The sequence below is a fragment of the Phocoena sinus genome, chromosome 1 (genome assembly GCF_008692025.1).
Source record: "Phocoena sinus isolate mPhoSin1 chromosome 1, mPhoSin1.pri, whole genome shotgun sequence".
NCBI lineage: Eukaryota > Metazoa > Chordata > Mammalia > Artiodactyla > Phocoenidae > Phocoena > Phocoena sinus.
In genome coordinates this window covers 42,260,358-42,275,815 of record NC_045763.1, presented here as the reverse complement: position 1 = coordinate 42,275,815, position 15,458 = coordinate 42,260,358, and the positions used below count along the sequence as shown (strand labels likewise).

Below are 15,458 nucleotides of genomic sequence, written 5' to 3'. Positions count from 1 at the left end.
GAAAAGAAACTTGAAGCTGTCCAAGAACATAAAAATAATCAGCGGGGTGGGGTGGGGGGTTGTTTCTTGAACTATTATTTCATCTAACCATGGTCTAAATTTGGTTTAGATTTTTTAATAAAATTTTTATGATTTGTGTTTTTCTAGTTTCAGATTCTTGTTTTGAATCTCGAAAACAGAGGAAACACAGTGTATCACATAAATTGACTGGCAACTAACATAAGTCATATGGAAACCCTATTTTAATTGTTCTCTTTCTTTTTATAGGTAAAGAGAAATGTGTATGACCTTACGAGTATCCCTGTTCGCCATCAGTTATGGGAGGGCTGGCCAACTTCTGCCACAGATGACTCCGTAAGTGACAGTTGAGTTGGCACTTTTATATCCTCCTCTCTCTTTTGCCACTTTCAGTCTAATTGGCAGTGATATTAAGCAGAATCAAATGTTTTGAATCCATTGGAAGAATTTTATAAATCAAATAACGTTGAGGATAAGACGAATTGTAATAATTTGAGTTCACTTGCAGAACTGGTGTCATAAGCCAAGTATATCAGCATTCTCTTGGTAATGTTACAACATCAATATCAGGAACTTGATGCTGCTTAATTTGACTTAAATTTTTCCTTGATTAAAAAAATACAGATATTCAGATATTACTAATGAAATGTCCCAAACACAAAAATTTTTTCCCTAAATTACAGGTACTTCAAAATCAACCTAATCGTTTTATTTAATTTTAAAACTGCATCTCCCGTAGTTAGACCTGTACTTTAAAAAGTTACTTTTTATAGTTAATATTAATAGCACTCTATTCTTAAACACACTCATAGTTTTCACTACCATAAAAAACTGGGAGAAAAGACCTAGTCTGTAATTTTTAACTATTATTACGTCTACTCATAATAATTTTCCTGTTGTAAATGTTGAAATGTTTCCTATCTGTGTCCTGTTTCCAGCGATTATTATTTTCCAAGAGAGTAAATTTTATCATCTGAGGAGGCCATTTTGGCTACTTTGATCATAATCTTGGTTGTTCTAACCAGATACCCATTTTTCTTTTAAAGTAAAAAATTAGAATGTTTCAAGAATTTTGAAGTAAGTCTTATTTTTAAAGTAAATAGGGCTAAAACGATGTTAAGACTTTGTAAACATCTTCTAACAATAAATACCCAAGTAATGATTATGGCCAAGAGTTTAATTACCTTTTTCTTATTTTCTAGTAAATATTACATTTCTATCAAGATAATAATTACTACTCCTCTCTCAGCACTACCATCATATACTTTAATCTAAAGGAATTCTTTGTGGAAGACAGAAACATTTTTGAACAATCTGTTTATGTAGATGTCACTTGAGTCTAATTATTCCACAATCTAAACACTGTGCCTTTGAAAAATGTTTTATGGATTATGAAACTTTAAAAATAATCAGAAGATAGCAAAATTTGTTTTTTAAGTGAACCCTTCAGAAAAAAATTATTTGTGTATAGGCAGTTATATTTATTTATAAACAACTGATTTTAATATTGACATTATAGTATATCATTAGAGTTATTGGTTGGTTGTCCATGGCTAAGTAGTAAGGATGTGGTTGTTGTTTTTATTTTGTTGTTTCCCCATTAGACTGATAGAAAATGTGATACATTTATTTTTATAAAATTAAGAGAGTAACATACATAAATGATAGCTTTCTGTTTACCTGAGAAGACGTGAGGAAACCAGAAATGTTCTTAGCATTGTCTAATAACCTGCTACAATAAATAATAACTTTAATAGAAGAAAATAATTAAGATTGAGCATGTCACTTAAATTCTCTGAGTTTCAGTTACCTCACTGATCTGAAGAACTGTAATGAGGATTAGCGATAATATATATATATATACAGTATTTGCCTCATAGTAGACACTCAGTAAATGAGAGTCAGTATTATAATTAATATTAACATAACTCAGAAAGAGATCACAGGCAGGAATTGACTGGTTTACGTAAATGAAATGGTACCTGAGATTTGCTTCAAAATAACCTCTGGGGTTGGGGAAGTGAGTGGGGATATAGATAAATCCAAATTAGCTGTCTATTGATCATTGTTGAAGGTGGGCAATGTGTATATTTGATTTTTTTGTACTATTCTCTCAAGTTTTATGTATGTTTGAAAATTTCTATAATAAAAAGTTTGAAGCAAAAATAATTGTCTGGTTTAAGGTAATAAGGTCCAGAGATGTGGGTCTTAATAGGGTTGGAAATGCCAGCTGCTCTTGGGCTCCACACCTGTAGAAACCAGGCTGAAATAGGCTTATCAGAAGCAAGTTCCAAGAGTGATAGGCAAAATCAGTGAAATACAATAAATTCTTCTATAACATAGTACCTTATACATTTTAGTTGTTAAAGCATTGACTTGAGTTGGCACTGTCTCACATTTTAATGATCTCACATTTTAATGATCTTTAATTTTTTACCAAAGAGTTCTATGCAATTTCATTACTATGGGAAAATATGGAAAGCATCTGAAACTTACCATATGGAAGTCTGTGATGCTACCTGGTACTATAAGTCATAGCAGACACAAGAGGGAATCTCCATTAAGAAGCTTGATTCTTACTGCCTCATTTTTCATATTTCCACCTTGTCCCAGAACCTGTCAAGTGATGCCTGCCTATACCTCCCCAGAGCATATGTTGCCACATTGGCAGGATGTTGCCTTGAGCTTCATGATTGATACAACAAAGATGTTTAGGGCCAAGCTGCTTTTAATCGGTGCCATAGCAGATCCACTAACTCCAGTGCTTGAGTTTTGGCAAAAATTGCTTATAACTGTAGTCTTTTAAGGAGTTTCTAGCCAAAGAAATGTCATGAAACCTTTCTTTCATTAGGACTATAAAAACTGATAAAGCTGGTGCTTGTAATCTATATTGTTGCAGGCAATGATGGTGTTTTTATACTTATTTAAATCACTCAAGTGGAGGCATCTGCTACAAAATAAGATCGTCCTCACAGCTTAGGGTATGAATTGGGTACAGCTGAGAAATGTCAGCTGTGTAAACAGCCTGAAATGTGTTACCAACAAAAATATAATTAATTTCTTTCCAAGACTATGTGCCATAACTGAATATTTAGGATGGTTTAACTTTCAGAGAAAGCACCTGAACATTTTCTTCCCAGTGCCAGCATAGAGGATTGGTTATAAAGGTCATTAAAAGTGAGGTTAGTTTGTACTTTTCCTGCTCAGTTGCAGAAATTTGTGTGGCTTTGAATATATAGTAGCTTTAGATACCAGTGGCTTCCATGAATTGATAGAAATATCTTAGATCAAGAAGTTACTATAAGTGGTGCTGGGAAAACTGGACAGCTACATGTAAAAGAATGAAATTAGAACATTCCCTAACACCATACACAAAAATAAACTCAAGTTGGATTAAAGGCCTAAAATGTAAGACCAGACACTATAAAACTCTTAGAGGAAAACATAGGCAGAACACTCTGACATAAATCATAGCAAAATCCTTTTTGACCCACCTCCTAGAGAAATGGAAATAAAAACAAAAATAAACAGATGGGACCTAATGAAACTTAAAAGCTTTTGCACAGCAAAGGAAACCATAAACAAGACGAAAAGACAGCCCTCAGAATGGAAGAAAATATTTGCAAACGAAGCAACTGACGAAGGATTAATCTCCAAAATATACAAGCAGCTCAATATCAAAAAAACAAACAACCTAATCCAAAAATGGGCAGAAGACCTAAATAGACATTTCTCCAAAGAGGATGTACAGATTGCCAACAGACACATGAAAGGATGCTCAGCATCACTAATCATTAGAGAAATGCAAATCAAAACTACAATGAGGTGTCACCTCACACCGGTCAGAATTGCCATCATCAAAAAATCTGCAAGCAGTGAATGCTGGAGAGGGTGTGGAGAAAAGGGAACCCTCTTGCACTGTTGGTGGAATATAACTTGATACAGCCACTGTGGAGAACAGTATGCAGGTTCCTTGAAAGACTAAAACTAGAACTACCATTTGACCCAACAATCCCACTACTGGGCATATACCCTGAGAAAACCATAATTCAAAAAGAGTCATGTACCAAAATGTTCATTGCAGCTCTATTTACAGTAACCAGGAGATGGAAATAACCTAAGTGTCCATCATCGGATGAATGGATAAAGAAGATGTGGCACATATATACAATGGACTATTACTCAGCCATGAAAATAAACGAATTGAGCTATTTGTAATGAGGTGGCTGGACCTAGAGTCTGTCATACAGAGTGAAGTAAGTCAGAAAGAGAAAAACAAATACCGTATGCTAACACATATATATGCAATCTAATTTTTAAAAAAAAGGTTCTGAAGAACCTAGGGGCAGGATAGGAATAAAGATGCAGATGTAGAGAATAGACTTGAGGACACGGGGGTGGGGGGAAAGGTAAGCTGGGACGAAGTGAAAGAGTGGCATGGACATATATACACTACCAAATGTAAAGTAGATAGCTAGTGGGAAGCAACCATAGCCCAAGGAGATCAGCTCGGTGCTCTGTGACCACCTAGAGGGGTGGTATAGGGAGGGTGAGAGGGAGACACAAGAGGGAGGGGATATGGGGATATAGGTATACATACAGCTGATTCACTTTGTTATACAGCAGAAACTAACACAACATTGTAAAGCAATTATATTCCAATAAAGATGTTAAAAAAATAAGAGCAAGCAAAAAAAAAAAGTTAATAGTTTGGGATGGTGGAAATGTTCTAAAATTAGATTGTGGTGATGGTTGCACAACTCTGTAAATTTGCTAAAAATCATTGAATTGTAATACACACAAAAAAGAGTAAATTTTATGGCATGTAAATTATACATAAATAAAGCTGTTTTTTAAAGGAAGTTAGTGAAGAACTAGATTAAAATACTTTTTCATTTACATTTTTATGTTGCATGAGAAATAACTTTGCAGTAACACAGAAGGTGTTTTCTTCAATGTACTTCTCATTAACCTTTGACTTAGCAAACAGGACAAAGAAATAGACTTCTTATAAGTAGATTCTGGTATAATCTTGAGTCTCCTTCAGACCTGATAGACTACAATCTTGACATTTTCAGTACTACTCAGTGAAGTTAACAATCATTTAAAACATTGTTGCCCCATCTGTCTTCAGAGTTAAAATATTTTCTTTGCTTGTAGTTGTACTCTAATGGGATATGGGGTACTGTATGAATTGTCAATAACTCTTTCAGTTCCTTTTGCACTCTTTCACCAGGGAAATAGGTATCTAAAGCTTCACCAGTGGGGGAATGTTTTCATGCTGTGACAGTTCCGCTGTGAGAACGAGTAGTTGCGAGCAGACAAAATCTTTTTACACTTTAACAAGGACACTCTTGGTTTCCAGGGAGTGGAAATAATTTTAACACTGTGAGTTATGTCAAGGCACCTTATTATAATGCAGACAATTTGAATATATGTAGCTTTTAAAACTCCAGGTTTTAATAATACTTATACAATGGAAGAAAAATCCTTCAGTTTTTAATACTTTTTTGTTGTGCCCCACCCCCTTTTTTCTTTTGAGATTACTAATGGTCTTCTGTGGTTCCATCACTGGCTAAGGAATCTTCATTCAGAATTTGAGAAATTAGGAATTTTAGGACCAAAGGTCTTTAGACATGTGTTAGGAGTCACAAAGCTACTTACTAAATATTAAATATTTTCACATTGAAAATGAGATCATTTATAAACAGAATCATTATACAGTGGCTTTTCTATGAAATAAAATAAAAAATCATACACATGACTTATTCCTTTGTTTTTTAATTTAAAAGAATTCATGAATGAGGGAATGTCATCTACTTTGATCCTTCTGATGGAGACCATTTTCTCCTGTAACTTCTCCCTGATGATTTGTGTTTGGCAGGTATCAAATTATAAACATTCCCCTGATACTAAATCCCCACCCTCCACTTTATAGGAGCTGCTGTCCCAGTACGGACTCTCCCTGCTACCACATACCTACCAAGCTATAGTTACCTACCTACTAAGTAAACTCATAACCTCTACTATAGTCATTCTATCCATTGCTGAAAGGTTAATATTTCTGAAGTGCAGAACAAGTCACGTTCAGCCTTACTTATCTTCAATGGCAACCCAATACGTGCTTATGTCTGTACAGATTTTTATGCTGTCATTTAAAACCTTCATTCTTTAGTCTGAAACTTCCCTTCTAGGTTTATTTTCCCATACAGACCTGGAGTAATTGCTCAATAAATATTTCTTGAATAAATGATTGAGTATGATACCACATGTATCTCCACTTTAGCTAAATATTCCTTTTGCTGTTCTTCAGACATACTTCATGCTCCAATCTGTTATTTAATCATACTGTTCCTTCTACCTAGAATACCTATAGCAATTATCTCCTTTCTTCAAGACCTTTCCTTAAGAAACTTTCCCTATATCCCTCTTCCCATGCCACCTTCTTCAGCCATCTTAGAAATTAGTTTCTATTTGTTTTTCTATTTAAATTATTTTTATTTTTCCTTATTTTTGTTCTTTCCTTCCTTATTCCTCTCACCTGGCTCCATTACTTACCTGACTAACCACAAATAACTTGATTAAACCCTTTGGGTCTCAGTCTCTGTAACCATAAAACACAAATAATACTCCCAGAGTTTCGTGAAAACTAAGAGTCAGTAGTTACAAATATAGTTACTCCTACATTTATTTTGAAGATTGAGGTAGTTTGTACTAGATAATGTCTAATATATGGCTGACCTTTGGCTATTACTGTTTCTTTCATCCGTCTATTCATTCACTTGACATTTGTGTAACAACTCTTATAGGCCAGTAACCACACTGGCCCTTAAAGTTGCAAACATAGGGTCCTATTTCTTTGCAAAGTATAGTGTGAGACAGATATATAAACAGTGGCAATTGAAGTTCATGTAAATGCAGTGGGATCATGCAGTGGGATCATAGAAGAGGAAACAACCAATTTCTCTAACAGATGGGGTGGAGAAAAAATGGCTTCCCAGAGAAAGGAACCAAATGTCCCTTAGGTTAAACAAATTAAACAAACCTAATTATATTTTAATTTGTATACTTGTGTTCCTCCCTTTTGTAAATTCTAAAAATTGGGAGTAAGAAGTCTCTTCCTCATTTTTGTATGCTCTGCAGGATCAAATGTAGTTTTTTTTTTTTTTAAACATAGTGTTTTATACATTCACTCAGCTGTTCAGAGCTCCATTAAGTTGACATCTATGACAATAAACAACTAAGTGATGAATTGCTATGATTATAGTGACTTGATAAAGAAGAGAGTGACTCGTTTGAGAATCAGGTTTATTTTCTTTCTAATAAAAATTATCAAAACTCGATATTTCTTTATTGGTAAGTAGAATAACAAATTTAGGAGTGGGGGAGCCACTACACTGAGCGAATTTTATCAGCATATGTTTAATTGTGTGTGTGTGAGAGAGAAACAAACAAGCAGACAATCCAAGTTCATCAAATCCCAGTATTGCTGTCATTTGGATAAGTTACTTATCATATGAATTTCATTTTCCTCATCTGCAAAATGAAGATGATGTTAATACCCTTGAAAGTCTATTTTGAAGATTAAATGAATTAACATAATAGTTTGAACCATATGAAATTTCTATTTTTAAAGGATAAAATGGTTGAATATTAGCATTTCCACATGGTTTTACCTAATATGTAAAGCACATAACATAGTGCAGGGTTTGGCAATTCATCCCAAACCCTACTCTCCATCTGTTTTTGTAAATATTTTTTTAAATATATTTTTGTATTATTTATTTGGCCACATCGGGTCTTTAGTTGCAGTACGCAGGCTCTTCATTGCAGCATGTGGGCTTCTCTCTAGTTGTGGTGCGCAGGCTCAGTAGATGCAGCACTCAGGTTCTCTAGTTGTGGCGCTTGGACTCCAGAGTGTGCGGGCTCAGTAGTTGTGGTGTGTGGGCTCTCTAGTTGTGGTGCGCGGGCTCTAGAGTGTGCAGGCTTAGTTGCCCCATGGCATGTGGGATCTTAGTTCCCCGAGCAGAGCTTGAACTCACATCCCCTGCATTGGAAGGCAGATTCTTAACCTTTGGACCATCAGGGAAGTCCTGTAAAGATTTTTTTAATAGAGGTAAAAATGGAATATAACATTATATTAGTTCAGGTGTACAACATAATGATTTGATATTTGTATACACTGCAAAGTGATCACCACAATAAGTCTAGTTACCATCCATTATCATACAATTGATCCCCTTCATCCATTTCACCCACCCTCCAAACTCCTTCCCCTCAGGTAACCCCCACTCTGTTCTCTGTAACTATGCATTTTGTTTTGCTTGTTCACTTGTTTTTTTAGATTCCGCATATAACTGAAATCATACAGTATTTGTCTTTCTCTATCTGATTTATTTCACTTAGCGTGTTACCCTTAAGGTCCATTCCTATTGTCACAAATGGCAAGATTTCCTTCTTTTTTATGGCTTAGTAGTATTAGACACACACACACACACACACACACACACACACACACACACACACACACCACATATTCTTTATCCAGTCATCCATCTATGGGCAGTTAGGTTGTTTCCATATTTTGGCTATTGTAAATAATGCCGCAATGAATGTAGGGGTGCTTATATCTTTTTTGAATACTGTTTTTGTTTTCTTTGGATAAATACCCAGAAGTGGAATACCTGGATCATACGGTAGTTCTGTTTTTAATTTTTTGCAGAACCTCCATACTGTTTTCTGTAGTGGCTGTACCAATGTACATCCCCATCAACAGTGCACAAGGGTTCCCTTTTCTCCACATCCTTACCAACACTTGTTATTTCTTGCCTTTTTGATAATCTTGCCTTTTTGATAATCTCCATTGTAACAGGATCTAAGGTGATATCTCATTGTGGTTTTGAATTGCATCATTGATTAATGATGTTGAACAGCTTTTCATGTGCCTGTTGGCCATCTGTAGGTCTTCTTTAGAAAAATGTCTATTTGGATCCTCTGCCCATTTTTTAGTCAGATTGTTTTTTTGCTGTTGAGTTGTTTGAGTTCTTACTATATTTTTGATGTTAAGTCCTTATAGGATATATGATTTGCAGATACTTTCTCTCATTCAGTAGGTTGCCTTTTCATTTTGTTGATGGTTTCCTTTGTTATGCAGAAGCTTTTTAGTTTGATATAGTCCCACATGTTTATTTTTACTTTTAGAGTCAGATCCAAAAATTCAACACCAAGACGGTTGTAAATAATGTTTTATTGGAGCACAGTCACACCATTTGCTTATGTATTGTATACAGCTGCTTTTACACTATAACTATAACGGCAGGGATGTTTAGTTGCAACAAAACCACATGGCCCCCAAAGCCTAAAATATCTACTATTTGGTCCTTAACAGAAAAAATTCGCTAACCCCTGGTGTAATATCTGGCATTTAGTAGGCATTCAACAAACATTGGCTCCTTTTCCCGTGTGTAAGCACCTTCTTTATATCACCTACGCACGCAGAATCAGAAGCATTCTTTGAGTAGCTTCAGGGTCATCTTATGCTATTTAAATTACTTTCTTAGCCTGTCCTAGGTCAGACAGATTCAGGCAATCTTTGGACATTTTCACTGGCTTTTTCTTTATTTGGCAAGGTCATGGATAATGTTGCTTCTAACGGTGGTGAGACTCAGTAGCTTCAGAGGGTTCACTGCCCTTGTCAGCATATAGAATCTTTTACAAATAACACAGGCAAAGACTAAACAGACAGAAAGAACAGCTTTGAATGCAGTAGAAGAAAGTTTAAGTTTAAAAGGAATGGAAAGTTTTGAAGTGGGCTATACCCTGAACAGTGAGAATGAGAAGTTCGAGAGGGTGGATGAAGCAGTGAAGGGACATATTTACTTGGTAAATATAAGGGAGAACACATGAAAGTGAGCCCTCAACAGGAAATTTGCAAGCATTAAGATCTGATGATGTTAATCTTGACTTCAGTTTATTAAAATCCGAAACATGAAGACTACTGCTTCTGCCCATGAAGGGGTAACTGCTATGGGAATTTTCTTCCCTCTGTAAACAACTAGAAGACTGGATAAAATATGTGAAACAACTGTTTTCAGATATTAGACAACAGGTAATTCAGGACTGTGAAGAAGGAAGCAAATGAGCCCTGCCTGGAGGCAGTTTCTGGGTCCCAGCATAGGGAGAGGAAACCAAAACAGAATCTGGTGATTTTATTGTGTTTGAAGAGACAGAGAGTAGAGTTTAGGGAGGTCGAGGCAGCTAGACTTTGCAAGGCAGAGTACTAGCAGAGAAAAAGCTCCAGAAGTCTATGTAGGGTTCTCCTGGTCTTTAGCTGAATACCAGTCTGTGCATTCATAGAGTGAAATTCCAGGAGATTGGGCAAAGAACTACTGCCAGGAAAAAGAACAATTAATTGGGAGCTGTAAGGCAAGCAATTCTCAGAGCTCACACAGAACTGGGAATAGTTTGAGTTCCCACAAGCCATAGTAGAGACACCTCAGTGAATACATGGAGCATTCAGGAGATACCCACAGGAGAGTCACACCTTAGTGGAGTGGATAAACAAGACTTAGAGTGAAGGCTACTCTAGGACTGCCCTTCCACAAGCTTAAAAACAACTTTCAAAAGGAATAAGCTGATTAATAGGTAACCGCCTCTAAGAACAGAGTCCAGCATCCAGGTAAAAGTTACTTTATATATACAAACAAGCAGGGAAATCTAACCCCTAACCAGGAGAGAAATCAGTCAAAAGAAATAGACATAGGAGTTACATAAATAATGAAATTGACAGATAAGGACTTCATCTATTATGTTATGAATAGACTCAAGAATTTAAAGGAAAACATGAACTTAATGAGGAGAGAATAGAATGTATAAAAGAAGATAGATAAACAATATAATATCTGAAATGATAATTTTACTGATGAGCTTAACAGCAGATTAGAAACTTCAAAAAAAAAAAAGAAAGGTGAGCTTGAAGATATAGCAATAGAAACTATCAAAACTGAAGCACAGAGGGAAAAAAATAACAAACTAACAAAATATCAATGACCTCTGGTACAAAATCAAGCAGTCTAACATGCAATTGGAGTCTTAGAAGGAGAGAAAGGATGGAGGGAAGGAGGTCAAAGACCAAAAAAACTGAAGAAATAATTTCTGAAATTTGTCCATATATAATGAAAACTATAAAACTTATAGATCCAGGAAGCTCAATGAATTCCATGAAGGGGAAGCACAAAGAAAAATTCCACACTAAGGATTATCATAATTGCTGAATAACAAGTGATAAAAAAAAAATTTCAAAGCAGAGAGAGTAAAAAAATATACATTACACAAGGGAAGTAATATAAACTCTTCATATTTCTCATCAGAAATAATGCAAGCCAAAAAACAGTGGAATGACATTTTAAAACTACTGAAAGGTTTTTAAAAATAACAACTTAGACTTCTATATCAGGTGAAAATAATCTTTCAAGATTGAAGGAAAAATAAAGACTTTTCCAGACAAACAAAAACTGAGAGAATTTGGGCCCAGCAAATATGCACTACAAGAAATACTGAAGTTCTTTAGGCAAAGGGAAAATGATATCAGAATAAACTTGGCTCTATACAAAAGAATGAAGAGTGCTAGTTATGGTAAAAATGTGGTTAAATATAAAAGGCACTTTTCCTTATGTTTTTCATTTCTTTACAAGATAGCTGTTTAAACATAAAATAACAAGTAATCTGGAGTTTTGAACATATATAGAAGTAAAATACATGACAATAGCACAAAAGACAAAATGGAATTTTACTGTTGTAGGGTTATTATCCTATACATGAAATGGTATAATATTAATAAGGTAGTCTATTATATTAAAAATGCAAACTGTAAACCTTAGAGAAATTACTAAAAAAAAAAGACATGTGGGCTTCCCCGGTGGCGCAGTGGTTGGGAGTCCGCCTGCTGATGCAGGGGACGCGGGTCCGTGCCCCAGTCCGGGGGGGTCCCACATGCCGCAGAACAGCTGGGCCCGTGGGCAGTGGCCGCTGGGCCTGCGCGTCCAGAGCCTGTGTTCCGCGGCGGGAGAGGCCGCAGCTGTGAGAGGCCTGTGTACCGCAAAAAAAAAAAAAAAGAAAAAAACGCAAAGATGTATAGATAATAAGCCATTAAAAGAGATGTAATAGAATACTAAAAAAATATTCAAAAATCAGGCATGGAAAAAAGAAAAAAGGAGCAATGAAAAGGTGAAATATGTACAAAACAAATAGCAAGGTGGTAGGTTTAAATCCAACCATTTTGATAATTACAGTAAATATAAATGGTCTACACATTAAAGGGCAGAGACTATCAAAATGAATTTTAAACAGCAGGACTCAACTATATGCTGCCTATAAGAAATATACTTTGAATATAATGACAATGTAAGTTAGAATAATGAGTGGGAAAAATTTACCAGGCAAACACTAAATGTAAGAAAGCTGTTAACAACTATATTAACATCAGACAAAATACAGAACAAGGAATATTACCAGGACTAAAGAGAAACATTTCATGACAATTAAATTTAGGACAGGGGCTTCCCTGGTGGCTCAGTGGTTAAGAATCCACCTGCCAATGCAGCAGACACGGGTTCAAGCCCTGGTCCAGGAAGATCCCACATGCCACGAAGCAACTAAGCCCTTGTGCCACAACTACTGAGCCTGTGCTCTAGAGCCCGCAGGCCACAACTACTGAGTCCACATGCTGCAACTCCTGAAGCCCGCGCACCTAGAGCCCATGCACCACAACAAGAGAAGCCACCGCGATGAGAAGCCCATGCACCACAAGGAAGAGTAGCCCCGGCTCGCTACGACTAGAGAAAGCCCATGCACAGCAATGAAGACCCAACGCAGCCAAAAATAATAAATAAATAAATAAAATTATAAAGAAAAGAATTTTAGGATAGCTCGTCAAGAAGACATAACGATCTTAAATGTGTATATACCTAACAACAGTTTCAAAATATGTGAAGTAAACCTGACAGGACCAAAAGAATAAACAGATCCACAATTATAGAGGTTTCACATTCCTGTCTCAGCAATTTACAGGAAAATGACAGATAAGTCTATAGATGTGAGCAACACTCTTAACCAACTTGACCTATTTGAAGTTTATAGACACTTCATTCAATAGTGGCAGAATACACATTCTTTTCAAGTGCATATGGTACATTCCCCAAGGTAGACCATAGCCTGGACCATAAAGTCTCAGTAAATTTTGGAGGATTGAAATGAAGAGTATTCTCTCTGACCAAAACAAAATTAAATTACATATTTTATAATTTTTGTAATTTACATAAGTTACCTTTATTTTTATAAAAAATGTTTAGTAGTTTGTTTCTTTGGATATCCAATGTAATCAACAAAAAGCTCCTAAAAGTGACAAGTGAAGTTACCACGGTCACAGGTTACAAGATTGTCATACAGAAAAAAAGGGGGGGTGTTACTATATAGCACCAAAGAACATTTGAAAATGGAATGTTTAAAAAGTGTACCATTCATGATTCCATCCAAAAACATGATATATTTAAGGATAAATCTTAACAAAATATGTGTAAGATCTGTACACTGAAAACTACTTTTTTTATGGAAAGTGATTTTATTTTATTTTTAAAATTTTTATTGGAATATAGTTGATTTCCAATGTTGTGTTAGTTTCTGCTGTACAGCAAAGTGCAGCAGGTATACATATATCTACTCTTCTTTAGATTATTTTCCCATATAGGTCATTACAGAGTATTGAGAAGAGTTTCCTGTTCTATACAGTAGGTCCTTATTAGTTATCTATTTTATATATAGTAGTGTGTATATGTCAATCCCCATTTCCCAGTTTATCTCTCCCCACTTCTTTTCCCCCTTGGTAACCGTAAGTTTGTTTTCTACATCTGCCTCTAGTTCTGTTCTGTAAATAAGTTCATTTGTATCATTTTTTTTTAGATTCCACATATAAGTGATAGCATATGATATTTGTCTTTTTCTGTCTGGCTTACTTCACTCAATATGACAATCTCTAGGTCCGTCCATGTTGCTGCAAATGGCATTATTTCGTTCTTTTTTACGGCTGAGTTGTATATATGTACCACATCTTTATCCATTCCTCTGTCGATGGACAGTTAGGTTGCTTCCGCATCCTGGCTATTGTAAATAGTGCTGCAATGAACATTGGGGTGCATGTTTCAATTTTGAATTATGGTTTTCTCTGGATATATGCCTAGGAGTGGGATTGCAGGATCATATGGGAGCTCTATTTTTAGCTTTTTAAGGATCCTCTGTACAATTCTCCATAGTGACCATACCGATTTACATTCCTACCAACAGTGTAGGAGGGTTCCCTTTTCTCCATACCCTCTCCAGCATTTATTGTTGTAGATTTTTTGATGGTGGCCATTCTGACCAATGTGAGGTGATAACCGCATTGTAGTTTTGATTTGCATTTCTCTAATAATTAGTGATGTTGAACATCTTTGCATGTGCTTTTTGGGCATCCATATGTCTTCTTTGGAGAAATGTCTATTTAGATCTTCCACCCATTGGATTGCTTGATTGGGTTGTTTGTTTTTTGATATTGAGCTGCATGAGCTGTTTGTATATTTTGGAAATTAATCTCTTGTTGGTTGCTTCGTTTGCAAGTATTTTCTCCCATTCTGTGGGTTGGCTTTTCGTTTTGAAAAACTGCTAATAATTGATGAAAAAATAAAGTCCTTAAACATGGAGAAACAGATCATGGTCATGGATTGGAACACAATATTTTTAAGGTGGTAGTTCTTCTCACACTGCAATCCCAATAAAAAATTAGTAAGCTCTTTTGGGGTAGAAATTGACAGGTTAATTCTAAAATTTATATGGAAGTGTAAGGGACCTAGAATTCCCAAAACAATTTTGAAAAAGAACGAAGTTGGAAGACTTACACTGCCTGATTTCAAAATATAATGCATTATTCATGGTAGTGTGGTATTTGTGCAAAGATAAGACATATAGATCAATGGATAAAACAAAGTGTTCAAATATAGATTTATATGCATGTTGTCAATTGATTTTTTGCAAAGATACCAAAGTAATGCAACAGAGAGAGAGAATGGTCTTTTTTTTTTTTTTTTTAACAAATGGTGATGAATCAACTGGATACCAATAAGGACAACTTGAACCTTTACCTTATGCCACACACAAAAATTACCTCAAAATGAATCATAAACCTAAATGCAAAAGCTACAGCTGTAAAACTGGTAGAAGAAAATACAGGAGAAAATCTTCTACAACCTTAGAGTATGAAAAATTTCTTAGAGAGGATACTAAAAGCCCTCACCATAAAAGGAAAAAAAAAAAACCTGATAAATTGGACTTCATCACAATTTGCAACTTCTGCTCTTCAGAAGACTCCATTTAGAAAAAAAGGGAGGGAGCAAGCCATAGACTAGGAGAAA

At 35.4% G+C, this 15,458-nt stretch overlaps 1 protein-coding gene across 1 annotated transcript in view; it reads left to right on the top strand.

Annotated features, from left to right (window-relative positions):
* FAF1 (Fas associated factor 1) overlaps nt 1–15,458 on the top strand; it is a 492,565-nt gene that overhangs the window by 305,572 nt on the left and 171,535 nt on the right. The window contains exon 8 of the mRNA XM_032640813.1: nt 268–354. Coding sequence (XP_032496704.1) covers nt 268–354 — 87 coding nt within the window. The remainder of the gene's footprint in view (nt 1–267; nt 355–15,458) is intronic.